Source organism: Carya illinoinensis, chromosome 1 (genome assembly GCF_018687715.1).
Source record: "Carya illinoinensis cultivar Pawnee chromosome 1, C.illinoinensisPawnee_v1, whole genome shotgun sequence".
Taxonomy (NCBI): Eukaryota; Viridiplantae; Streptophyta; class Magnoliopsida; order Fagales; family Juglandaceae; genus Carya; species Carya illinoinensis.
The window spans coordinates 43,624,891-43,651,966 of record NC_056752.1 but is presented as its reverse complement, the minus strand read 5'-3'; the positions used below and the strand labels follow the sequence as shown (position 1 = coordinate 43,651,966).

General features: G+C 37.7%; 5 protein-coding genes and 1 non-coding gene across 9 annotated transcripts; 3 read left to right on the top strand and 3 right to left on the bottom strand.

Annotated features, from left to right (window-relative positions):
* Window positions 1-1,298: 1,298 nt before the first annotated feature.
* Window positions 1,299-3,054, top strand: LOC122303007 (transcription factor MYB13-like). Its single transcript, XM_043114536.1, has 3 exons — window positions 1,299-1,554; window positions 1,965-2,094; window positions 2,192-3,054. The coding sequence occupies exons 1-3, from the start codon at window positions 1,314-1,316 to the stop codon at window positions 2,676-2,678; spliced, it is 858 nt and encodes a 285-aa protein (XP_042970470.1). The 5' UTR covers window positions 1,299-1,313; the 3' UTR covers window positions 2,679-3,054.
* A 751-nt stretch (window positions 3,055-3,805) lies between these two features.
* Window positions 3,806-6,353, top strand: LOC122276243 (pentatricopeptide repeat-containing protein At3g12770-like). Its single transcript, XM_043085824.1, has one exon. It carries the CDS (start codon window positions 3,967-3,969, stop codon window positions 5,857-5,859), a length of 1,893 nt encoding a protein of 630 aa, XP_042941758.1. The 5' UTR covers window positions 3,806-3,966; the 3' UTR covers window positions 5,860-6,353.
* Window positions 6,354-6,739: 386 nt separating this feature from the next.
* LOC122276251 (probable folate-biopterin transporter 9, chloroplastic) lies at window positions 6,740-10,803 on the bottom strand. Of its 2 annotated transcripts, none has more exons than XM_043085836.1 (3): window positions 9,886-10,803; window positions 7,250-8,576; window positions 6,740-7,095 (listed from the first exon to the last, which is right to left on the bottom strand). In XM_043085836.1, the coding sequence occupies exons 1-2, from the start codon at window positions 10,379-10,381 to the stop codon at window positions 7,423-7,425; spliced, it is 1,650 nt and encodes a 549-aa protein (XP_042941770.1). In that variant the 5' UTR covers window positions 10,382-10,803; the 3' UTR covers window positions 6,740-7,095; window positions 7,250-7,422. The 2 variants fall into 2 exon arrangements, with proteins under 2 accessions (XP_042941770.1, XP_042941779.1); XM_043085845.1 differs by having other exon boundaries at window positions 6,740-7,065.
* A 5,369-nt stretch (window positions 10,804-16,172) lies between these two features.
* Window positions 16,173-18,092, bottom strand: LOC122302995. 2 transcript variants are annotated; one of them, XM_043114516.1, is made up of 3 exons: window positions 17,219-18,092; window positions 16,862-16,981; window positions 16,173-16,531 (listed from the first exon to the last, which is right to left on the bottom strand). In XM_043114516.1, the coding sequence occupies exons 1-3, from the start codon at window positions 17,963-17,965 to the stop codon at window positions 16,391-16,393; spliced, it is 1,008 nt and encodes a 335-aa protein (XP_042970450.1). In that variant the 5' UTR covers window positions 17,966-18,092; the 3' UTR covers window positions 16,173-16,390. The 2 variants fall into 2 exon arrangements, with proteins under 2 accessions (XP_042970450.1, XP_042970459.1); XM_043114525.1 differs by having other exon boundaries at window positions 16,862-16,978.
* Window positions 18,093-18,199: 107 nt separating this feature from the next.
* Window positions 18,200-18,272, top strand: TRNAK-CUU. Its single transcript has one exon. It is a non-coding gene; the product is annotated as a tRNA-Lys (tRNA).
* Window positions 18,273-18,890: 618 nt separating this feature from the next.
* On the bottom strand, window positions 18,891-25,608 carry LOC122276231 (haloacid dehalogenase-like hydrolase domain-containing protein At2g33255). Of its 2 annotated transcripts, XM_043085812.1 has the most exons (6): window positions 24,963-25,608; window positions 23,848-23,890; window positions 23,250-23,310; window positions 19,773-19,907; window positions 19,207-19,311; window positions 18,891-19,128 (listed from the first exon to the last, which is right to left on the bottom strand). In XM_043085812.1, exons 1-6 carry the CDS (start codon window positions 25,306-25,308, stop codon window positions 19,111-19,113), a joined length of 708 nt encoding a protein of 235 aa, XP_042941746.1. In that variant the 5' UTR covers window positions 25,309-25,608; the 3' UTR covers window positions 18,891-19,110. The 2 variants fall into 2 exon arrangements, with proteins under 2 accessions (XP_042941746.1, XP_042941737.1); XM_043085803.1 differs by having other exon boundaries at window positions 18,891-19,311; window positions 24,963-25,607.
* Between the last annotated feature and the right edge of the window lie 1,468 nt (window positions 25,609-27,076).

Here is a 27,076-nt window from a genome sequence, read left to right as displayed (position 1 = left end):
TTCATTTGTATTTAAACTGGGAAACATGAGTAGTTCTAGTGCTGATACTCAAGCCCATGCATGACACCTAAACATCTGCTAGCTAGCATACTGCATCTTCATATATATGCATATGCTTCATTTAATAAAACTGATCGATCACTGGTGATGCCGTACGTGTGTATCATCCACAAAGGATAGTCGTTTAGATTATTGTCAACTGTGCAACAATAATAGATATGTGTATCTGCATGAGCTACATGCCATTTATATCTGTATATATTAGCCAAAATGCTTGACCATGAACTCACCTAACCACTGAGTTTTTTAGCCTGAGTTGGCTTCATCGCTTGGCCCTTGGTTCGAATATCGTTTTCTATCAATTTTAATTAATTATTAAAGTACATCTCCCTGCCTGACTCAAACCTGCCCTAGATGAGATGATCCCCTGGAGTTTTTCAGGCAATTCAACCTCCAGATCGGCAACACAAATCCATAGTACCACCTGTGGCTGCACAAACACTTCCTTTCCAGAACTAGTAGCCGAAAACACCACGTGTCTCTATGGTGACGTGCCAAAACATCGATTCCTTCGATATTTTAATACACCAATACCCAAAATGGTATCCTAAGAAGTCTGTTTTATTAAAATTAATGGAGATTTCATCCATCACTCTCCTTAAGAAGTAAGCAAATCCAACAGCTGGGAAAAATCCATTGGTCTTCTAGGATTTTTCAAGTATAAAAATTCTACCACCCACAAATATTTTATGTCCCATTTCCTAGCTAATGCTTTAGAGCTATTCATTTTTATATTATCTAGATGCAAAAACGCAACTCACACGTGTCCCCTGTCCATGAGATGCCTATCTTTCTCGTCTCACTTTAATCTGTATCGACGTATATAATTCTATGTAATTGATTTGGATCCTTTCTAGAGCATGTCACCCAATCCCTGAGCAGATCTTTGGATTCCTCAAATGACCTTGTGTCTCACAAAATTATCATTATCAAGATGCCCATTTCTTACCGCTTGATCAAAATTTATGGCTGCTTTATTGGAATGGTAGCTTTGGATTGATAATCATGGAGTTCAGATCACAGATGAACAGTGAGGATTTGTTCATATAACTAACTTGGGCCTATGCATTAAAAAAGAAGGGAAAAAAAACAAAAAAACAAAAAACAAAAACAAAAAGTGAATGATGGGTATTTTGATTATTTTACAAATGCTGATGGTATTCGCCTAGATCATTCGTACCTTAAACAGTAGTTGAAAATGACTTCAAATTGAGTGATGGGATGAAAAAAGGGGCTTTGTGGCATATATAAATATGCCACAAGCACTGACTCGAGGTGCCATAGAATTTGGAAGACAGGCATTACCTAAGCGCCATACAAAGCTTTTGCTTTTTCAAATGAACTCTGGGGTAATGGCTGGCCAATTGGGTTGGGGTTTAATAGGAGAGGAGGGTTGGAGGAAGGGACCCTGGACTTCTGAGGAAGATAGATTGCTTATTGAGTATGTCAGGCTGTATGGTGAGGGACGATGGAACTCTGTTGCTAGGCTTGCAGGTAACTACTCGGCTGCATTGATACTTGCTCAAATTCTACCAATTTTATTTCTACCTATCTATATAAATATATGCATGGGAATGTGAAAAAAGATGCTGATTTGAACTTTGGACACTCTGAATATCATGCGCATTAGAAGTTCCTTCAGGGTAATGGGGTTAGATAAAAAGTAGACAGCCTAATTGCAGCTGTGAAATATGTGGGAAAGACTTTCTTTTAGACTGTTTATAGTGGTTACTCTTTTATACAAGTACTTCTCTTGATTTGGCGGATTATAGTTCATTCCTTTTTGGTTCTTGGTTGTTTTCATCCTGTTACCAAATTGTTGCTATCGTAGTCCCACGATCTAGGCCTATTTTCCTAGTTTTTGGATTGAGGGATAACATATTTCTCTGTTTTTGGCTGTGCAGGGTTGAAAAGGAATGGAAAGAGCTGTAGACTGAGGTGGGTGAATTATCTGAGGCCAGACCTCAAGAGGGGGCAGATAACCCCCCATGAGGAGAGCATAATTCTAGAGCTGCATGCTAGATGGGGGAACAGGTACCTTTCTTTAAACTAACCTCTATAATATGGTCTTAAAAATTTCTGATCTTAAGACTTGTATGCTGATAGTTTCGTTACTAAATAAAAAATTTAGGTGGTCAACAATTGCTCGAAGCTTGCCGGGAAGAACTGACAATGAGATCAAGAATTACTGGAGAACCCATTTCAAGAAAAAAGCTAAGGTCCCTTCTGATGCCTCTGAAAAGGCAAAAACACGCCTGCTAAGGAGGCAGCAATTTCAACAGCAGCAGCAACAGCAGCAGCAGCTACAACAACAACAGCAACAATTGCAACTGAATCAAGCGGACATGAAAAGGATCCTGGCCTTGCTTGATGAAAATGACCATAAGGTTACATCTGTACCTCAAGCAAGGCAGGAAATGAGCACCATGTATCCCAACACCACTGAGGAGCAGAGCTATTTCTATTCCTTGCTCAATACCAATGTGCTTGTGCCTGAGGCCTCAAACGAGGACATAATATGGGATGGATTATGGATGGATGATGACCATGGCAATTTCAATGCAGCCAGCGCCACAACCAGAGCTAGTCTGCAGAATCTAGTCACCCCCTTTTGTTAAATCGTTGACTGGTTTCAGTTTTCTCGGCTTACTGTATATCAATCACTACTTTATCACCAACTGGAGAAGGCTCTTAACTAGGAGCTTCGGACTGATGCACGCGTTTTGAAAAATCTCGGTTGTTAAAGATGCAATCCTGACAAAACTTATGTATTTTTTTTTAATCCAATAAAGTGGTGGGAAAAAGTGATGCGTGTAACATTTTAACTTGCTAATAGGGTTATTTTATTTGATGTACTTTACTATCACGAAAACCCTTTGGGAAGTTGTATTACGTTTCAGCCTTCAGCTAGTTGTGTCGTGCTGTAGGGGCTTCGGTGTTGATTCCCGGAAAGTACAAGATAAATACAAAGAAAAGATAAGGCTTAATTTTGTACGTTTTCAGCATTTTTTTTACTGTTTTGCTTCTCTGTGTTTCTGCTCATACTTTTTGACAAACAGATGGAGGAAGAAGTATAATTTTTAAAAAAAGGGAAATATTATACAATCTAAAGCACCAAAGAAACTAATTAAGTAAAGGATGTGCCCTTTAGAATTAGAAGCCATTTCTTTAACAGAGCATACCATTAATAGTTAGCATATATGATTATTGCATATTTAACACTAATGCAATTCTGATTAGAACGTTAAACAAAGAAAGAGAGAACAAAACAGAGCGTATTGCCATATTCTGCATGCTTTATGCTTGTACAACACATGTTCATCTGTCAGGGGATGCTTCTCGTCATGTTCTTTGTGCAGGCTTGATTGTACAACTCAATACAAACAAATGCTATCTTATTTTAATGTTTAATTAGATCATCAATCTTTTGTTAAGTTATTCAAAAAAAAAAAAAATCAATCTTTTGTTAAGATTAGAATTAGATTCTCGAAGTGCGGATATTTCTTGTCTTTTAACTTTTATGATTTATTGTAAATTTTTAATTCTTTCTAACTTCTAAGACTTGTATTTACGAACAACAAAATTTAAAAGGTTACATATTTCCTAGAGGAAAATGATTTATACAGTTTTAGGGTATGTATAGTGTAAACTTCGTTCACTCTTTTTAAAAAATAAAATAAATAAATATAATATCTGCATAAAAGTATTAAAATGAGATAAGAAAATGAATATGGTGGATATTGTCATCCAAGCCAGGCATAAGAACTAAGAAGGAATGCTATACATGTTTTGAAATTGAGTCAAGAATTTGAGAGACTCGCAAATAAATTAAAAAACGAAAAATTTTCTGTACTATCAGTCCTTATATCCTGTTCTTTAGTCCCGCCAAATTCAAAACAAACTCTGATGACCGTCTTCTCTGCACGCAAGACCTTTGCCCTCGCAATCTCCCGCAATTACGCTTCTACCACCATCCCCCAGCTGCCCTTCACTCCCCTCCTCCATTCTCTCCAGTATGCAATAGACTGCCAATCCCTGAGCCTCAGCCAACAATGCCACACTCAAATTCTCATACATGGGCTCGGACAAAGCCCTTTCCTTGCCACCAAAATCGTCTCTGCTTACTCTATATGCGGAAGCTCAACTCGGTCACGGCTCGTTTTCGACTCAGTTGAGTTCAAGAATGCGTACCTATGGAACTCATTGATTAATGGGTATTTGAAAAATCGTTTATATAATTACACTTTTGATTTGTTCAACGAAATGTGTTCTAGTGATGAAAGGCCGGATGATTACACGCTTGCTACCCTCGCGAAAGTATCTGCCGAGATTGGAGATTCTATTGCTGGGAAACTGATTCATGGGAAGAGTTTGCGAATTGGGTTTCTTTCAGATATGGTTGTTGCCAATTCATTAATGTCGATGTACTGTAGATGCGGCCAATATGAAGAATCCCGAAGATTGTTTGATGAAATGCCGAAAAGAAATTCAGGTTCTTGGAATGTATTAATAGCGGGATATGCTAGTTCGTGGGATCGCAGTTTTGATAAGGAAATGTGGGAAGCTGTAAAGTTTATGCAGAATGATGGGGTGAAACCCGATGGATTTACAGTTTCGAGCCTGCTGCGTGTTCGTCGCAGTGATACTGGGAGATACGATCATGGGAGGGAACTTCATTGTTATATTGTGAAAAATGTATTAGATTCAGGTTTGGGATCGGATGTTCACTTGGGGTGTTGTTTGATAGATATGTACTCGAGGAATAATAAAGTTTCCATGGGTAGACGGGTTTTTGACAGAATGAGATGCAAAAATGTTTATGTTTGGACGGCAATGATCAATGGTTATGTTCAGGATGGAGCCTCAGATGAAGCATTCATTCTTTTGCACAATATGCAGGTGAAGGATGGAATAGAGCCCAACAGAGTGTCACTTGTGAGCATCCTTCCTGCTTATGGCTCACATGGTGGTTTACTTGGTGTGAAACAAATTCATGGGTTCGCAATCAGAAAGGAGTTAGATAATGATCTTCCTTTATGTAATGCTTTAATTGATATGTATTCCAAGTGTGGAAGTTTAGTTTGTGCAAGGAGAGTTTTCGAGGATGACTCTTTCTGTAAAGATGCAATCTCTTGGAGTTCAATGATTTCTGGGTATGGATTGCATGGAAGGGGAAAGGAGGCTGTCCTTTTATATGAGAAGATGATCCACCTTGGGATCAAACCAGACACGATAACAGTAGTGGGGGTTCTTTCTGCATGTGGAAGGTCAGGATTGGTGACTGAAGGCTTTAATATCTATAGCTCCGTGCTAAATGTATATGGAATTGAACCAACAGTAGAGATGTGTGCTTGTGTGGTTGATTTGTTTGGCAGATCAGGCCAGCTTAATCAAGCTTTAGATTTTATTAAATCAATGCCTCTTGAACCTGGTCCAAGTGTTTGGGGGGCTCTTGTTAGTGCCTCTGTAATGCATGGGAATTCTGAGATGCAAGATCTGGCTTATAGGTGTCTTATTCAGGTAGAACCGAAGAACGCCTCAAATTATATCTCGCTATCAAATTTATATGCTTCTTCTAGGAGATGGGATGTTGTAGCCGAGGTAAGAACAATGATGAAAGAAAGAGGTTTGAGGAAGGCTCCTGGCTGCAGTTGGATTAGCATTAATGGCAACACCCATTGTTTCCATGTCGCTGATAAACTACATCCTTGCTCCAACTCAATCTACGAGATGCTTGATTACCTACTTCTGATAATGAAGAGAGCTGGTTCTTCTCCTGATGTTGAAGACATGATATAGATGTCTTGGCATTCGATCAATTAATAGGATATTTTGTTGATCCCAAGACGATCGTGGTGATTGTGACTGGATTAAAGGTGCTATTTTTAGTACTCAATAACTTAATGATTCGAGCTCAGACTCAGTCACTTTGTGAGCTGAAAGGCTTGAGGCATACTCCTGAAACCTCACGTGACCAGAGGTTCCCGAAGAAAGGCTTGGGAATTTTTCATTCAAAATAGGCCCTTATACGACGATTCTCTCCGCTTCACCCCAGAAGTGGGACCAACCACGGCGTCGCTCGCAACAGCAAGACACCGCAAGATTTCTCACTCAGATTCGTCTTATTTTATTAATTTCATTTTCTTCTGCCGCCTCGATTTTTATTTGTTTTGCTTGTCAAACAGTGGTCGACCATAGAAAAGGCAATTGATTCATTTCAGTATGGAAATAAAGTTCCTGCAAATTTTGAAAAATAAAATAAAAAATTGGCCGTAATGATGCTTTGCCTGAAACGAAAGTAAGCTGTGTTCAATGAACTCTCTTATTGATTTTAAACCTACTTTAATAGCTTTCTTAGCTAATATATCCCATGCATGTCTGGTCAATCTTCTGGGTGAATTGGGTTTTATGCTCCCTAATCCCTATGAATCTGATCTTTGTGTTTGGGGTTGTAGAAGTCGCGATCATGTTAAGGCTTGGCTTGTAGGTTCCATCTTTATTGACTCCATGGTGGATGTTTCTATCCCAAGAATAAAATCCTTGGCGATATTCTAAATCCATGGTATCCATTTGTGTCGTGACCTAAGCAGACCCTGAGCTTAGATACTTAAAACTTCCTCCCTTTTTACGTCAGTACTGATTAATGTTTTTTCTTCTTTAACTCCCACTTTTGCATCCGTTTCTCTGTAATGTATCCATGATCTCATGTATTAGATGCTCGAAACAGCTTCTTGGTTCTTAATGTATTGTTGGACTAATCTCAAGAAAATAACCAAAAGATATTGCCTACAAGAAATGGGTGAAATTGAAGGGGAACCGATATCCACTTCTAGTTTTTGCTCCCCCAACCTCCAGGAGAGGCGTTCTGCTGCTAAGCTCCCAGGAAGGGCAAGGGCCTGGGCCTGGGCCTGGGGCCAGGGCCAGGGGTCTCTTTCCAAGACCGATTGAGATTATCAAGATGCCTTCTGCTTCACTTAGGCTTTCACATAGTGTCCCACAACACTTCTGGCAATGAAAATGAAGATTCCTTAGGACCTGATAAAAGGGCAATAATGAGTAACTCCCGAGATTAGCGCTCAGAAGTCTCAACTTGGTAATAATACATTCATGAATCAGAAAATTTTGATATAACAAAATGATTGCCTCCTTCCAGGAGGCAAAACCATCAATCATGGAGGGAAAATCTTACCATTGGGGTGGAAACAAGATAATCAAAACTCAGAGCCCATGTTGAGAGATGGAGCCTTCTTTAGGGCTTTGGTTGAGCATGAATACAATGAACGGGGCTTGAAAAATTCAATGCTTCCTTTCTTCTATCTCATGTTCTCTAAGAAAACATGACTGTAGAACTATTTAGCTTCTTCAACTCTGTGTCTCAGATTTTCTCTCGCGCCGATAAGCATAAACTGAACCAAAAACCATTCTTCCAACCCTTCTATTTCTTCGAGTTCTTTTACTCATACTTCTCTTCTTTTCCTTCTCAGCAACAGCTTCTGCCATGGGTATGCAATGAATCCATCCTAAAGGAATTAAAGCTGCAAGGAACTGCACCAGAATTCCCATAGGCAGGCTTGAGTAATCACTGGATGTTATTCCCATAAGAGAAGCCAATCCAACACCCAAAAATCCACTTATCATTGCTGATAAACAGAGGACTGATGCTACGAAAGAAGTGAGAGATCCTTCACAACCCTTGGGACATAAACTTGCTAATAGCACTGAGAAGGGGAGGAGCCTAAATTGTGCAAGAGTTTCTGCTAAACCCGAAAAACATAGAGCAAACGCCTGATTGGGAATTCCAAATCTAAGATTGATCTGTTTTACTAAAACAAGGTCCAGAAGTAGGGAAGAAGCATACAAAATCTGCACAGCGCCAATCAGTTTCCTCATGGAAACCTTTTTCCAGTAACGATTATAAAGAACAGTTGTTGAAAGAAGAACCAACTGGCTAATCACTCGAGACATTCCAATGACTGAAGCATCAATATGTAGACACCGCATTTGATAGCAAAAGATAGAACCTGAAAGAATTGGGACAACAGCAATAGAAGCCACAATCCAAGCTAGAGGGCGGGAAATACTCTTCTCACTAACAGCTGTTATTAGACCACAGAACTGTTTCCTGATGATTCCTGACAAAGATTTCCTGGCAAGACAGCCATTCAATGGCTGTGGTAAACCAGGGGATTCCTCCCTTGTTGTCACAGAAATCCCAAATTGAAGAGAAAGTAGAATTGCAAACACAATAAACATGGTTCTGGATGGTGCTTTCAGTAAGTAATATCCACCTATTAAGTTGCCTAAAATTCCACCCGCAGCTGAAGCCATGAATGCATAAGACTGAAGTCCATTTACTTTGTGTTTTTTGCCATACTCTGCAACAAGAGCATCTTTTGCAACCTCTGTAATGGATGCTCCAAGATTACCGAGAAGAACACAAGCCATGAGAGTTGGAAGGGATTCACCAGCGACAGGGATTAGTGATAATGGCCCCCAAGACAAGACCTGCAAAAGAACTGAAAACTTTGCATTCTATCAGTATCTTTCATGGCATTTACATAGGCTCTATGTCTAACTTGAAGCTTAGCCTGGTTTAAGCAAAAGAAAAAATTACCATTAAAAGTGGAAAAACATCATCCGTATTCACTGTTTGGATTGAAGACCATTTTTAGATTTTTTTCAAGTGGTTTTTGTACGGATTAGATGATATTCAATCCATATAATAAAAGCGAAACCATCTGAACTTAAACAATGTTTCACCCGTGTTTGAAGTGTCTCATCCCTATTCACTGACATCGATGAGGAGCCCAACCCTTTTCAATTACACTGATGCAACCGTCCGGCAAGAGACCTACATGCAGTGTCATAACTATTTTTTGTTCTCTCCCAGGTTTTTATCTTCTCAGATTCCTCCCTGCCATTCAACTACTATTTTCTTCCTGCCACTTCAATAGCTTTTACTCCTATTTACTTCCTACCACTTCAATATTTATAATCAATCATTCCAAAAATATACCAATGATGGATAAAACCCACTACTACTACAGTCCCCATAAAAAGTTAAAACTATGGCAACTACGTTTTACATCCTAACACATTTTCAATGGGATCCACCATCTTTTACAAAACCCAAAACATCTCCACTCAAACCATTTCACTACTATTTATAAAATTTAAGGTGATTTTAGCGGCCAACAAGGCAAGATACAGAATAAGGATCAATTTACTTTGCTACTAGAATCCTATGAACAAATCACAAAAATTATGTCATCTAGAAAGAAACAATTCCAAGAATGCCATGGCCCATGCATAACAAAATCAGAATCTTGAGATATTAATACAAGATTTAGGCTTCTATGGCTTCACCCAAATTGAACTAGAGCTTTTAAGGTTTGAGTAGACCTTTACAACTGAAATATAGTCACCGAAATTCACCAAAATATTTTTTTTAATTCCAAGAAATCCGAAAACTTCATTCATCTTTACTTCTTCTTTTCTTTTCTTTTCTTTTTTTTTTTTTAATTCTCTTTCAAAAAATTATGCAAATAAATTGAATCAAAGGCACAGGTAAGTTGGGAAAAGGAGCAAGAAAGCAAAACCAAACAAAGAAAAGAATAAAAGAAAAATAGAATATAAACCACAACCTTTAAACCAGAAGAAATAGAAATGAATTGGCAATAAAAAGACACATCAACATAAAACTAATCTATAGGGCAAAAAATTTAGGAACAAATTTTGAAAGGAAGCAGACCAAACGAACATGAAAAAAACTGGAAATAAACTAGAAATTTATACTGGAGACGAGGCAAAGAGATGCGAATTAACCTCCAATGGAAACATAAGGTACTCTTCGAGCACCGCCAATATATAAAACATCCGACAACAATCCGTAGAGAGGCTTAGCAACCATGGGCAGGTTACCGGCATTTTGCACCAGCTGCAATGTTGACGGGTGCATGTTAAGGTAGTGAGCCATGTGGAAGTTGAGAGCGAGCCATGGGAAACACCTAAAACCCTGTATCCAATAGCCAAACCCACACAAAAGCAACATTTGCCGGCTATTCACTGAGGAAGTTCCTCTTCTCTCCTCGTATCCCCTCTGTTTCACGCTTTTTTTGAAATAGAATTGACTTGGGTTCACAGTAATGGAGTCTCTGAAACGGGTTCCGGGTTTTGCGGATTCGTTAATGATGTTAGGTTTGTGACGATGGAAACAAAGGATGGACATGGAGTTGGAGAGAGAGAGCTTTGGTGGGGGCTTATGGAATTTTGGTATTACTGTTGCAAAGGGTTTTTTAGTAGAAACTGATGGGTAAATCATGGCTTTGGGTATTGGGATTAGACTGAGAGTAAGAGCTTGAAACCCTCTAATCTAGAGAGAACGAAAACTGAGATCTTTGTTTCAGAGGGTTTCTTCAGGCAGTATCGAATCTCTACATTGACCAAATGACGACAAGAACAAGAGATGATGAATTATGATCCAGAAGACCAGAGTATAATTTAAGCTATAGCACATAGCCACTTGTGAATTGCTCAAAGGAGAAGAAAGAATAAATTAAATGTAAAGCCAACAAAGAAAAAATAATAAATTAAATGTAGGAGAAAGGGAGAAGGAAGACAGGGATCTAGAAAAGAATGGGAGAGGGTTCTCGTGATTTTGGAAAGAGCCCAAAAACAGAAGAGAAGAGATCCCCTGTTTTTGTTTTGTTTTGTCAATGTTGTTGGGGTTCGTCGGTTTGTCCACTCAATTGTCGCTTTTATAGCGGGGGAGGATCTTGAAAGCCCCACCGAAATGAGCACGCGCCACCACGCGCTCTCGAGTCCGAAGAGATTGGGACAACACCAGCAACGTAGGTATTGCCGATGGGTAAATTCCTCGGACTTTTTAAATGATGGTGATAGCGACAGGTACGATACGAAAGCTGTCTATTCGGCGTTATAGACCGTTGATATCAACTCATAACTTCGTGTCATATTTAACAATGCTACTTTGAAATGATTTATGCCACGTATTCTTTTCGTGATATAATATAATTTATAATATTAAACTAATAAATTTATTTTTTTAAATTAAATTATATCAAATAAATAGTAAGTGATGTAAAAATTTTTAAATAAAATTATTTATTTAAATTATATTAATTAGAGTAACGATATTAATGTGTGCAAATTTCAAGGACTCTTTTTGAAGAAAAAGTATATTTCACTATTAAGAAATTTATTTTTTTATATAAATTTTAAATTTATTCAATTTTTTTAAAAAAAAACCACGTATAACTTACATATTTTAAAACTACATGTTTCATTTCTCTATTAGTTAAATTATGTTTCCTATTTTTTTCAAAGATTATGTTTCCTATTTAAATGTTTATTTAAATTTCCTGATTGGATATGACTTGTGGAGGTCTTTTGCATTCATAATATTTATTATGTGCAATTTAGATAATGAGATGATTTTAGTTTAAGAAGAATAAAATAAAAAAATAAGAATCAATATGATGTATAGGAATGATGAGTAACAAAGTTGTATTGAAAATAGTGAAGATTGCCTATAAAAGCATGAACTCTCTTGAGACCTCTTGTAACAGCCCGCTAGAAATTCAATTGTGAAATTTCTATTAACTTTAGGAACCTCGTGAAAACCTTATAAGTTTTCACGAATCCATTAATCGTATAGGTTTTTGTCTAACTATATAGTTAGTGTTATTATTTACTATGGTATCATAAGTGTATTTTTGATTATTGGAGATAGTTAGAAGTGTCAAAATGTATTATGGTTTGTGCCATTAGACTCGGAGGATTATTTAAAGTTTTATGGCACAATAACATTTTTTCATATTTTCGGACAAAACGTCTGTTCAAAACTGTAGATATTATTGGATAAAAAGAAATATCTTGAGGTAATTTTCATGAATATTATTGGGTAAAAATATTTTGAGTTGATTTTTATAGATATTATTAGATAAAAATATCTTAAGTTGATTTTTTTAGATATTATTGGATAGAATATTATAAGATAATCATTTATAGATTTTTTTTTGGGTAGGAGAAAACTACACTCAACTCTCAAGTCCAGCCTCATCTCTTCCATATGTCATCCATAAGTATCTCCAGCCACCTCTCCCCACGAAATTATCTTCATTTACACTTTCCATTAAAAGAATATCAAACACTCTCTCTCGGACAGCTTTTAGGAGGTCTTTTGTACACACATTTCGAAGCTTTTGTAAGTATTTTATCATAAAGTCTCCTTCATATAAGTTGTTCCTTTTTTAGTCTAGTTTACATGGATATCTTATTTGCCCCATTTGAAGATCATTTGGTCAATCAAATATTGTGTAAACTATAGAAAGGTCATTCTGGGAGATAAACTGGAGAATATGTTATAGTTTGGAGTTTTTGACCAAGCTAATGGATAGATATTGGTCCGAAATTTTTATGGAATATTGTTAACATGTATATATGACTATTGGTTGAGGATTTTTGCATGATTAAAGGTTTTGATGAAAGATTTTCTTAGATTTAGAAACTTAGAAACTGGAAGAGGAAAAACAGTTTCTGTTTTGAGAAAGTTTAACTCTTTGGTGGTCTAAACCTATTCTAATGACTTTGATAATTTTATTGGAGGATCCTAAACATCTTATATACATGTTATATTATTACTTTGAAGATATTTGATGTTAGTTTCAAAGATATGAAATTTTATGCAAAGAGATATTCAAATAAGCCAAAGTGTGGATATTCTTGGCTAAATTTATGTTTTGGTTAATTTCTAACCATGTGATCTTGAAATAGAAGCTTATATATGTTTTAGGACATCTTTTTAAACCATGTGATGGTTTGGTTTGAAGATCATATATTTATAAGTCATAGATCAAGAGATTTATCAAAACTAGTTGAGAACAAAGTTTCTGTTTTTGGACTAAGTGTAAAACCAAAAACTCCAAATGTTATTTTGTGATTTTGGTGACTTTGGTTTGATGATTTAAAGCATGGTTGATGTTAGGATGATATTATGAATATGTTAGAAGTAAGATTTGATTTTTGAAACTCTTGGAGATGTTTTGATTTAAGGTCAAAACTTGTGATTCAAGTGCTTGGATCTTTTTACAAAAAAGTTTGGTGTTAATTATTAGCTTTTTCTAAATGGATGTTTTAAGTATGGTTTTGAACTTAGGATTGGAAGATATTTGTTGCAAAATTTTGGTTTAAGCATGAGTTTTGAAATTGGAAGGAATTGCAACAAAAATCAAGGGAAATGGCCTATGGATGTTTCGGCCATAGTGTGTTCTTCATAGTTGTGTTTTGTTTTAAATTTTTCTGAGTTGATATTTAAGTTTAGGACAAAATTTACATGAGGAATGTAAATTTTGAAAACTTTTGGAGTTAGTATGCAAAATCCTTAAGTTATGGGTAAAACGGTCATTTTCCCACATGTAGAGAGTAAAATGAAACTTTTACTCTTTAAGTTAGTATTTTCCATATTTCAAATTATTAGTGATTTAGTTCTAATTTTTAGAATCACTAATTACAGTTCCTCGTGATCGTACTTGAAGTTTTATAAGAAACGCGGAGATCGAGGTAAGTTAGCTTTTAACTTACTAGCAGTCTACTGTGTATGTGTGCTAAGTAAAAGAATTACAGTGTATGTATGTATGTGTCATGCCATGTCAAGTTATCATGTAATTGTCTATTATACAGAATTTATTCTGTCATAAATTTTTATCTGTTACATAATATATTCTGTTATGTATTACTGTACATTACAAGTACGTCATGCTAAGTATGTCATCTATTACATGTAAGTCAAGTCATGTAATATTCACTGTTGCAAGTATGTCATGTTAAATATGTTGTCTATTATATGTTATGCCATGTTACGAAATGTTTCTATCTCAAGTTGGTCATGTATTCTAAGTTATGTTCAAGTCACGTTATGTTACGTCAGGACTTCAGTCCTTTCGTATTCCAGTCACATTTCATCTTGAGTACATTATTATGTGTAGAATACATGGGGCCACAACAACTGTGGAGTATGTATTTAACTACAATTGTGATGCGTAAAATACATGGGGCCACAACAACTGTGGAGTATGTATTTTTCATGTTAAGTCAAGTTTGTGTAGAATACATGGGGCCACAACAACTGTGGAGTATGTATTTTTAATGTTAAGTCAAGTTTGTGTAGAATACATGGGGCCACAACAACTGTGGAGTATGTATTTACACGTAGAATACATGGGGCCACAACAACTGTGGAGTATGTATTTTTCATGTTAAGTCAAGTTTGTGTAGAATACATGGGGCCACAACAACTGTGGAGTATGTATTTTTAATGTTAAGTCAAGTTTGTGTAGAATACATGGGGCCACAACAACTGTGGAGTATGTATTTACACGTAGAATACATGGGGCCACAACAACTGTGGAGTATGTATTTTTCATGTTAATTCAAGTTTCAGAGCAAGTTCATGCTAAGTCAAGTTTCAGATCAAATTCATGTCAAGTCAAGTTCAGTTCATGTTTCAATTTAAGTTATGTCAATTATGCTATGTTGTACGCTAAGTTATTCTTTAATTACTTATGAATTTGATTATGCATTTATGCTTTTACTGTCATCCATGCATCATTAGTCTGTGTGGAAGTTTTTTGTTAACTTGCTGAGATTTGTAATCAAATCTCACTGTGGTAGTCCCAACTACCATTCCTCCCGAATGGTAGATCTTGTTACAGGACCTGAAGGAGGATCAGGAGCTGACCAACTAGACACAGTCGACTGAACGACGGTGCATCGTTAATGTTAATATAGTAGTTAAATTACTACTTGTACGATGGAGTTGCATCTCCAGTACTTTTGGATCATAACTATTTTGGAATAGTGCTGTGATCTTAGTTATTCAATGGATCTTTATGTATGAAGTATGTTTAAGTATTGGGATATTTTCAGTTTGGTGCATAGTATTGCTAAAGAAAAAAATTATCCGCTGCGAATATTGCATAATGTTAGATGCATGTTAGGATTATTGCATCTTATATGTCATGAACGGGGGCAGGTAACCTTGTGTTGCATGTCTCGACGCTTCAAATGTCCGTCCGATCCCAAACGGAATTTGGGGGCGTCACACCTCTTCTTCCCTATTTATGAAGTCACTTTCACAAGTCGATCGGGAAATCTTAATCAAGGTAGTTGTGCAGGCATTACCAACTTATACAATAAGTTGTTTCTAGCTATCCAAATCATTTTGTAAGGAATTGGAGAAGATGTTTGCTCGATTTTGATGGGGCAACATGGAATGGAGCGGAATATGCACCGGATGGGTTGGAAAAAATTGTGTACCTCCAAGTTTGAAGGTGGCATGGGTTTTAAAAATTTAGAAATCTTTAATTTAGCATTGATAGCAAAACAAGGATGGTGGCTTATGCATAATTCTACTTCATTATTCTTTTTGAGTTTTTAAGCCAAAGTATTTTCCGCATTGTACTTTTTTAAAGTCAACTTTGGGTTACAACCTATGTCTGGATAAGCATTTTTGCTGCCAAGAACATTCTCTCTCGGGTGTATGTGGAGAGTTGGGCGAGGGGACTCTATTAACATTTGGCATGAAAAATAGCTTCCAATTAAATTAGTGTCTTATCTACCTGTTGTTGAACAGAATTTACGAGAAGATTCTTATGTTAATGCCTTGATAGATAGTGAGTTGTGTACTTGGAATGATGTTTTTATCCTTACCGTTTTTCCTCCATATGTTGCTGACCAGATAATAAAGATCCCTTTAACTTGGAGAATTGATTATCAATTGTTGTGGGGTGGGAATAAAACTGGTTTATATTCAGTGAAGTTAGGGTACCATTTTGCTATGAATTTGATGATAAATGAGAACAGAGCGGAGAGCTCCCGTGCCTCTGTAAATTCTGAATTTTCGCTAAGGTTGTGGAATTTGAAATTATCAAACAAAGTGAAAAACTTTGCATGGAGAACATGAAATTATCTTCTTCCCATTATCGATTACATGGATTACACATATACTTCTACGGTGTAAAGGGAAATGGTCCTACCAAGTTGGAAGCACACAACCCAACCAGTTGATTGGAAATTCATCCACAACCCAAGAATAATGAGTACTTATCTGAAAATGTGAGACTAGAAGAATCCAAAAAAGAATTGACGAACCTGAGATTGTCAGGCACTGTGATTGATGTAGATTGAACAGACATCAAGCAAAGAATCTAAAATATTTCAAAAAAGAAAATCATACCCATGCATGATTAGTAACTATGTTTTCACAGTAGTAAGTATCCTCCTTTTGGGCCAGGCCTAATGCCTGCTCAATCTACATGAGCTTGTAGTAACAGTCTCTTCCAGAGAGAAGAATCTGATAGCCTTTGCCACAGGGACACTTGAAACGAACGGTTAGGCCCTCCCCCACCCTCTCCACGAACACAGATTCTTCAAAATCTGGCAAAGGATCATCCTGCAACAAAAAATGATTAGCTTATTCATCACTGACATAAAATTTAATGCCTCGTAATCTAAAACGACAAAAAAAAAACCGAAAATGGAAGTAACAAAAGGAAAAGTACGAATTTCCTGCTTGGTGGCAGAGAGAGTGTGCGAAAATAGATAGAAGAAGTTACAACCGAGAAGAAGAACCTTGTTTCTCATTAACCGACCCTAATTGCCGTGAGATTTTCAGTCTAGAAATAAAACTACATTGAAGCACAGGTTTCTTTTATTTTCTTTTACATTCTTTTTCAATTTTTGTAGGGAGCCAAACAGAGATTGAGCTTAAAAAAAACCAAACCTTTGCTGAGGCATTATTATATTCAGCGCCTCCATCTTCTTCTTCTTGTTGTTCACGGATTACCTGCTCACACCACTTGCTCATCTCATTCATGCGATCCTTCATCCTTCTCAGCCTCTTCTATTACCCAAAACAAAGTTAAAGCCCGCACATTTTTTTATAGGTAATTTTTCTTATTTATTTAGGTAAGTTAAGCCTGAACATTATTCGATAAAAATCACAATTCACTTGAAACCAATTAATCCCAATAAACAGTAACAAAGATGAAAGATGGATGATTTCAGATTAAACCCAACGATTTCAAGAACCATTTTCTCTAGTAAAAGAGTACAAGAAGAGTAATACAAAACCGAAAACCTTGGAGTTGGGGGTCTTCTTTTTGCTCAAACCCACGGTTGCATCCCCAGAGCTCGAGGACCATGAGTGGGTCTTCGCCGGCGACGGAGTCGGGTCCGAAATCGACCTACGCAGAGTCGGAGGAAGAGGAGGCAACCCGGAATTCGACGGCGGTGTGACCTGGATGACACCATTCCTGGCATTCTCCGGCGAATGAGGGTTCGAGTTGACGACGGGGAAACCTGACTCAGCAGCAAGGGAATCCATCCGAGGCTGGACGACAGCATTCTTGGAGGGGGAGTTGAAAGGGTCAGAAGCGGAGCGACAGATAACAGGGTGGAACAGGGGCAGAGAAGGAGGTTGGGTTAGGGCAGGAGCGGAGGGGGGTAGGGAGAGCTTGGAGAAGCCGAGGAGGGTGAGGTAGTCTTGGTCGAGGATGAGCTTCTTGGGATTGGTGGGTTCGGAGTCGTCGGAGGGGATGGTGGTGGTGAGGGAGTCTTGGAAAGAAGGAGAAAGGGAGGGAGGGCGGCGTTTGACGGACTTTTTGGAGAAGGAACGAGTGCAGCCGCAAGTGGAGCAAGCATTGTGGTGGTGGTGGAGGTGGTCGTCGGGGTTGGAGCTGAAACTGTTGTTGCTGTTGAGGCGGAGCAAGGCGAAGTGGTTAGCCTCCAACGAGTCATGCAAATCATGATCAATATCAGGGATATGTAGCAAAGAGGGTGGTGGTTCTTGATGAATTAAAAGGTTACCGTTATCGGGATCACTCATTGTGGGGGCAGGTGGGTGGTGATCTTTTGGATCTTGGGATTTTGATCTCTCCTCTCGAGCTTTCTTTCTTTCTTTCGTTGCCTATTGTTTCTCAATTCCCTGTTCCTTTGGGAGGGGGAAAACGAGAATTTTGAAAGGGTGGCGACCCTTTTTTATACGTACGGGTGGGGGAGAAGGGCCTGAGCGCGTACTCTAATTTTGTACTTTAAATTAGAAACCAAGAAAACAATCAAAGCCCGTCTAGCTCAGCCGGTAGAGCGCAAGGCTCTTAACCTTGTGGTCGTGGGTTCGAGCCCCACGGTGGGCGAGTAAACTTTTTCATTTTATTTTCTTTATTTATTTGGAAGTGTTAGGTTTCCCAATGGTATTCAAAATCCCATTTTCATTGTTTTCTTTTCTCTACCTTCTTTTATTTTTTTTAATTTTTGAAAAATACTTTTTGCAGTCGACGTGTAATCGACTATAAAAAAGTAAATTAATACGGGACCTATATGAAAAAAAAATTTATTTTTATAATTTTTTTTTATTCATGTAAATCCCTCTGAATATAAAAAAAAATTTTTATTCATTCCGTACAGCCGACTGCACGTCGATTACATTTACCGACTGTATGTAGCAAAGCCCTTAATTTTTACTTTTATCAAGTTTAGCTAGGCACAAAACAGGCTTGTTCAACCACTGTCACTAAAGGGTATCCTCGAGAAATTTACTAGTGCACATAAAACAATATGCCAACAATATTGCATCCAAGTAACATGAGTTACATCATATACGGTATATGACCACGTCAGGATGGGTTATTAATGTTTCTACAAAAGGTTATTTGTCATGGGATGCATTTTTGATAAGTAATAAGTTATTTCATTGATATAAAAATAGGCATAACCCAAGTACACAAGTATAAAAAAAAAAAAATGCATACACCTCCTTAGGAACTAGAAATTTTTTTTTTTTTTTTTTGATAAATAATTTAGGAACTAGAATATTTGACATTTGATGCATCAATTTGGTACTTTCCCAAACTAATGGGTTATATTAAGTACCAAAATAGAAACTGAACTCTTCAATTCAGGTTTGGATAGAAGACCAACCCTCGTATTTTGCTAAATACTACCACTTATTGTCAATATCCTCTACCTTCCTGGTCATATCTCCGTTCTTCCCTGCAAAAGCTCCGGACATTATGGTGCCAGGTCGAAATGTTCATTCAATAGTGAGTAAACTTCATTAAGGGAAGACACCTTGAAATCTGGCTTTAGATCCACATTAGCATAAACTGGGGAGTCATACCTCCCTGTTTCATCAAGCAAGCAGGTAAATGCTCCCGCTTGCTTCCCACAAGCCACCTGTATAAGTTGAGTAAATATAACCACTTCCTCTCCATTTTAGGCACTGAATGATTATCGAAAAAAAGCTCTCTAAAACCCAAGGAAGCAACATGTATAGAACACGAATACAAGCAAGCAAAATGTTATACAGCTCAGCAAGTTAGAAGCATGTGCCACGACAAGTCAGATGGTCTAAATTGCAATGATCTGAATCTTCTTTTATACAGATATTTAACTTGGGCCCATCTTCTGTTGATTATACGTCATCAAAATGTGTTGTGTTCTTACAATTTTGAAGCACACAAGAAATATGTACACATAAGGTGTATGGCATTTGACAAGCAAAAAACAAAAGGGGCATAAAGGATACTAAATAAAAGCAGCAAAATAAACCAAAAAGGCACTTAAAAAATGCATCAAGTAGATAATAAAAAAAGCAATTCTCAAAAATAAAATACAGAAAGACAGAAAGAACTCACATCATCCTTAAGACTATCGCCAACCATCATTACTTCATTTGGTAGAACTTCCCAGACCGAACAGATATGCAGTAGGGGTGCTGGATCTGGTTTATAAGGGCGGAATTCCCTGCTAAGAGCTGGACAAAATGTCATCTGCAAAGGAAATCAGAGTGAACAGGGTAAATCTTAATTGGGGAGGGGGGAGGTGGACATAAAATTAAATCTAGTTTTATCTTCTTCTTTTTTCAAAAGTAACACGGTTCTCCTCAAGGCTGGTCCATAAAGACCAGATTATCAAGATTTTGTGTGCGTATACCTGTGTGTGTGTGTATATTTTATGACAGGGGTGGGTCCCCCCCCAGTAGAGCCCTTAGGACTCACCCATAGAACCTAAACCCCGGGGAAGACTAGCACAGCAACCTACAGTCGTGGCCTCCCTGTCACAACCCCCACAGGCACGCCATCCAGCGCACGGCTCCAGCCCTTGCCTTGCAGGCGAGACTAGTGGCATGCCCACTAGCGCACGGCTCCAGCCCGTGCCTTGCAGCCCCATAGCCCAGACCATCAGCGTGGGCCATGCATGCTCATCACCTAGGCCACTAGCTCGAGTCATGCAGGATCACCACCCAAGCCACTTGAATGGGCACCACAGCAGCAGCACGGCATCACCCTGTGCCCACCATCAGGCCTAGGATTGGCACCATGTCATGCCCACCATCAGCAGGCCATGCCCACCACCAGACCAACGCGTGGCACCATGCAGCGAGCCACGTACCGGACCATGACTAGCCTAGCCGTGGACCATGCACCACCTTAGCCCACCATGCGCCATGCATGCCACGGCCACCATGGCTAAATTATCATTTTTATTATTTTTATTTATTTTATTTAAAGACTTGATTAATTATTATTTCATTTATTTATTTATTTGATTTTATTTTGCCTAGGAACCTTTTGGGGGTTTCCACTTTGTAAACTCTATAAATAAGACCCTTAGACATTTCATTAGGATCTTTTGGCATTTTGATTATTGAGTGGCCGGCCATAGGGTTGGAGAATTGTCATTTTCTGTGCTTCATGCACTTGGGCTCTTTTGGGGTGCAATTCATGAATCCCCAAGGAGAGGATCTTCACCGTGCAATTCGTGAATCGGTGTTGGTTCATTCTATCCTTTAATATATTGAGGTTTCCATTCAATTTCTTGTGCAATTCGTTAATCAAGAATTGTTTGGTTCCTTTGTTATTTTCATTTTCTCTTTTTGTGTTCTTATGGAGTTTGTTGATTGATTTGGAGTGTGGAGGCCGAATCCTCCATTGGGGAATTCGGATTTGTGGTGTTTTGCTAGATCTTTTGTGTTCATGTGATTTTTCACATGTTCATAAGATTTCTTGAAAGTTATTTGAAGAATCCCATCTCCCAAACATCAATTTCGGCCAGCCTATCCCTTTGCCTTTTCCATCACCTTCAATTGTCTCAAATCACAAAATCCTAGTCTCCCATCAAGCCTTACACGCCCCCCCCCCCCCCCCCCCCCAAAACCCAAAATCAAGTCCCATAGCCAAGAAAACCACAAAAACCCTAGATCTCACATCCCATAATCGGGCCATAGCCTCCTTGGCTTGGCCGAAACCCTAGAACCCATAATTTCTCACTTCCATTTTTCCCTCCATCATTTGATTGGTCAATTTCCTTGATTGGCTCACTCAAATCTCATCTTCCTACCAAAACACATTTTCCCTATCCATCCTACCCATTTTCGGCCAACCCTTGCAATCCTAAATCTCAAGATCTCAAATCCTATTTTTTAGGAATTTCACAATTCCTAACTTTTAAGATCTTACAAACCCCCTTTGCCCTAGCCGAATACACCCCCATAAGCCTTGGCCGAACCCCTCATCACACGTAACCCCACTCACTCATTTCTAAACCCTAGCCAAGATCACCCTTCATCCAATCCTAGCACACAAGTGGCGCCTAGCACACCAAGGGTCACTAGCCGTGCACCATCATCACCCAAACCGTGATCAACTAGCCCAAACATCATTCATACTTCCCACCATTGAACCCTAGCCTCACTTCACCCAAGCTCCCATTGGGCTACACGTGATCTACACCAAGTAAATGAGTCTTATCGGTCACTAGAGGAGCAACAAGGCGAGGATCGGACCCTTAGTGTTTGGAGGCTTGACCGAGGCCCCCAATACTCCCACTTAAATCACAGTTTGATCCCAGGGAGAATCGAACCTGTGACATGGGGCTCATGCACATAAGTCCGCCTTTACCATTTGGGCTACCAACAGGTTTATGTATATTTTACATGGACAAACCAGTGCAAAGAGAAACTTCATAGAGTAATATGCAGATTTTTTTCAATGACATGGAACCTCACTAAGGCAAGGCCCTTCAGACTCAACCTTGGAGAACGAACCCCAGATACATGACCCCACCCGCCAAAATTAAGGGTATAATCGGTTCGGTTTGGTCCAGTTATGGACATATTTTGGAACTGAATTGGTCTAAGTTGGTTTTGGAATTATGAAAACCAATAAAGACCATTTCATCCAGGAAACTAGAACTTTCAGTCCGGTTCAGTTCAGTTCAGTTTTACATGTGTGATTCGGTTTTGGGCTTTTTTGTTGGGCTAGTTGGTTTTTATGACCCAAATGAAAAAATTATACCAAAAATGTGTAAAAATGCCCTTATCAAAAATGTATTTATCCTTGACATATATATATATATATCAAAAGTGTACTCTTATACTTATACCATATTATATATGTAATTTTGTAACCTAATATATAAGGATAAATAATAACAGATTAATAACTTTTTTGATAAGTACTAACATATTAACAACTTGATATTAATATTTATGTTTAAGAGTAAGTTTATATCGAGGAAGCATAAATAATAAGATTAAAATTTCATGTATATTATTTATAAGATGTATACTATATAATAGCATATAATATATATATACATACTATCAAAAATTAAAAATATATATTTCAGTTTGGGTCTGTCAAAATTGATTTTCAAAATATGAAAGCCAAGACTGAACTGATTTTCAAACAGTTTTGGTTCCTAGGAACTGAAACAGAGCAAACCGGTTGTGAACCAGACCGAGCCGATCGGTTTTTCAGTTTTTTCTTACACCCCTAGCCAAAATCATGCATTAGTTAATCAAGGGGAACTCCAACTGCATAAAACCTAGGATGTCTGAGTCTACAACGCATCCCAAGTCCACCCTTTGATCACTAGGGTGCAACATGATGGATAATATACATGAAATAAGGAAATCAATTATTTTTTGTGTTAATTACAAAGAGTAATTAGCTTTACTTAAAGGGGAAAAAATCACTTTGCATAACTCCATGGAATTGGATATAATGAGACAATGTGAGAAAAAGAAGATACTATATGCATCACAGATAAATAATGTCATGACCAACAATTTTTAACACAACATTGGATTGGACACTTGATAAACTTACCCCAAACCGTTTATGAAACAGATTAACAGAGTCCTTAACATTGCGAGTGATTAATCCCCTTCTGAAAATTGATACAAACAAATAAATCAGAATTTATCACTATAGCTTGGAAATATAATTATGACATAATACTTGTTGGTAAATGTCCCTACATTAAAAGAAGATATGGTAGTAATGAACTTTACTTGTATATTTTGCAAGCAGAACATGTGGGTTAAGAAGTTTCTCAACCTTGCTACTTGATAATGGATGATAAGTCTGGAGCAAATTCATTGCTATTGCTCGCTAGAAACCATTGGTCACAACTAAAAGGGCTAAGAATAAGTGTTTACAGGATGCCTATAATTTAGACTAGCCAAACTGAATTACGTGCAGTCATGCCAAATAGCCCCATAAGAATAGCTAGAAGAGATTCTTATTGGATGCTTGTTGTATATGGAATTGAATGCGTACAACCTAAACCAACAACCAAAGTTTTCAGGAAAAAGTTGCAAACTTCAGTAGACACGGAAAAAGAAAAAAAAATGTATCCGCATATTCAAGATAATCATAAACAATAAGAAAAAATAGGAAAGACAGACACCACATGGAATTTCACCTTAGTTGTTTTGAATCAAGAAAGCCGCAGAGTTCCGCTGCACCTGCAAGAATTATAACCAATATCAATCAATTTTTCGATAAGTATAACCAATATCAATCATGGAACATGTGAAATGAATGCAGACAATGAACTACGCATAAATTAACTAAATTTAGCTCAGCTGAAGAAAAAATTGATTTCTTACACTCAATGGAATTACATATAAAAACTTTGTACTCAAAAGAAATAACCACCAACCTCAAGTGCTCATGGTTGTTTTTGTTATGACAAAACCAATATATCCCCTGGGGGGAGGGGAAGAAAATGAGAGAGAACATACACAGTGGATGAAGAGTATAGGGACATAGCTTGAGGGCTAAAGACCCAATTATGGTTAGTGCGTAAATTGGTCTAGAAGCATATACTTCCCCGTTTCCTAACATCAATACCCAAAAAAGAGCCCCGTTTGTGGTTATCGTAAAAATAGTGCTGTATTAAGGCAACTCAGCCTACGGTACCACCACAATACAATATCACGATGGATTCAAGCAACAGTCAGAACATTCAGGAAGAATAAATTGTAACAGTCTTGAATGTAGTCTCATGAGAATACAGAATATTCGTGTACAGCTGTCAATGTCAGAGTGGATACAATGCAGAGGCTGTTATGTACTGGGATTATAAAAAGGTGTAGTGTCATGTACAAATGTAAGGCTGGAAAATATGAATCTGAAATGATATTGAGTCTGATATGAGTAGAGCATTTTCTCGAGCACCTCTTCCTCATTGTGTTTTCCTCATTCTTCAATATGCTGAAATTGGGAAAAAAAAATCTTCAAAAAATATTTTAAAAAAAAAATTGATGTAACGATATTCCGTGAAAAATTATGACAAAGTTACCCCCCCCCCCCCCCCCCCCCCCCCCCCCAACAAACAACCATGTCATCTTGTATTGCATTTTCTCATCAAACAAAATCAACAATTTACAAAAACAAACGGAGACGACAAATTCTCTTCAAGGCTTTATTATACTTTCCTATCAATTTCCTGCACTGTCAACGACCAACAGAAGAAAAAGCAACCAATAAAAGTAATAAAATAACATCCTATAAAGCAATATAACAATGCCTGACCGGGCATGATTTGGAGGCGATCGAGACCCTGGCGCTCGAAATCGGCAATGGTCTCGTAAGCCTTTTGCTGTTTATCGGGGCTCCAGTTCTCAATGTGGTGCAAGATGTCAATACCGGATGGGCTCTCCGCCTTGATTCGACGGTACTCGTCGCCGCCGAGCACGGCCTCGTACATTGCGGCGAAATCAATGGCGGGGACAGTCAGGGTTCCGTCCATGTCGAAGACGATGCCCTTGAGACGAACCCTTGGAGTGGAAGTGGCGATGGTGGTGGTGAGATTGGCCATTGGAAACGGGAGTTTTGGGTGCAAGAAGAGAAGGGACTTGGATAAGGACGATATGGGCATTGGGGATTTTAAAAGTGAGCAGATAAGAGTGGCGTTTAGTGGCAGTGAGTACGGAGTTCAGGGTGTTGAGGTTGGGTTTGGGTTCGAGTTTGAGGGGCAATTGGCGTGATAATAAGGCGAGAAAAATATGCGAATGGCATCTTGGTAGCTGTAGCTTTTGGAATCTTTGGGCATGTTCTCGTTTGGGCAGTGGGAAAATGACTCGTCGAATTCTTTCGTTTGGATTCAAACTTCAAACCAATACAAAAATATCAACGAGTTCATTACCGTATTGTTCTTATTCCGAATGAAAACATATCGACACCACTGCCTCTCCAGTGTTGCCATGTTCAAAAACACAACGATTTTACAAGTATTAAAAAAAAAAGTTAAAAGCAAATAGTCAATAGAGTACATTTATGGTAGATCTATTTCCAAGTCCATTTTTCCCTCTCCTCGCATTCATAACGGAGATTCCTGTCATCTCAATCAATTATAATAAGAAAAAATCTATTAATAAATTGATCTTAAATAAATATTTATAATTTTAGAATATATGCAAGTTTCAAACAGTTTTTTTTTTATAAAATGAATATATATAAAATTTATATGAAAATTTTATTTTTTTAATAATAAATCTTATTTTTTCAAAAGAACGAGATTTATATATATTTAATGCAATTTCATTGAGCCATAATTTAGATCTAATGTGTTATGCAGTTCAAATGAGATCTTTTGAATAGTAATAAGGTTTTTTAATTAAAATAAAATGGTATGATTTGTAAAAAAAATGTGAATAATGAAACAAAATGAAATAGTTTTAATTTTTTAAGATTTGATAAAAATGTGGGTCCACCGATGGGAAGAAAAAAATTAAACTGATATTGAGAAATGACAAGTGGTGTGCACGGGAAGGAAAAAAATTAAAATAGTATTAAAACATGGCAAGTGATGTGCACAGGAAGGAAAAAAAAATTAAAATGGTATTGGAAAATGGCAGCGGTGTGCAGGTTACGTGTAGAACGTTCACTCCAAAAAATATATGAATTAGAGGAAGACGATGGGTCACTGAAGAAGACAATGACTTTGCACTCTTTAGCCACTTTTTATTGTTTATTATCAGACTAATTACCACTTTTTACAATATATTGTTAGACTAATTATATTTATTAAAAACCAATTGAGATGAGATACCATTGTAAATTCCGCCATTTGGATAGATAAAACAAACTAACCTTATAGTTCACATGAGATATATCTCATCCTGGTATCCAAACCGAGCCTTAATGATACCGTTGGGCTTGAGCTATGAAAAGGGAGAAAGGGGGGGTTTGTATGTAGTAAAATGCTTTGCAACGGTTAGGCTAATAAACACCCAAAAGCAGCCCTCCATTCAATGGTTGTCACGTAAGGAAAAACATGATAAGAGAAATAGGCTTTACCACATAGAAATGATTCTAAACACTCACACAAAAATAGGCTTTCAGCTCTCTGCCCCCTCTCTTTGTCTTCGTCGATGCCCCTCTCTCTTGTGTCTTTGCATTGCTACCAAAGACAAAACTCAATTCCATCATCAGCATCTCAGTCTGACGCCAATCATCTATTGCCTAGCTTGATTTTTTAGACCACTAACCCTCGCGGATTAAGCACCACCTCACCCACACATATTTCGCACCATTGTTGGCCACATGGATTTTGCACTATCCTTGTCGGCAACTAAAGGTTTTTCATGGCTAACACTGGTGACCTCGGTGTTACTCAGTTAATTCCAATTGAATGAAACTCGGTA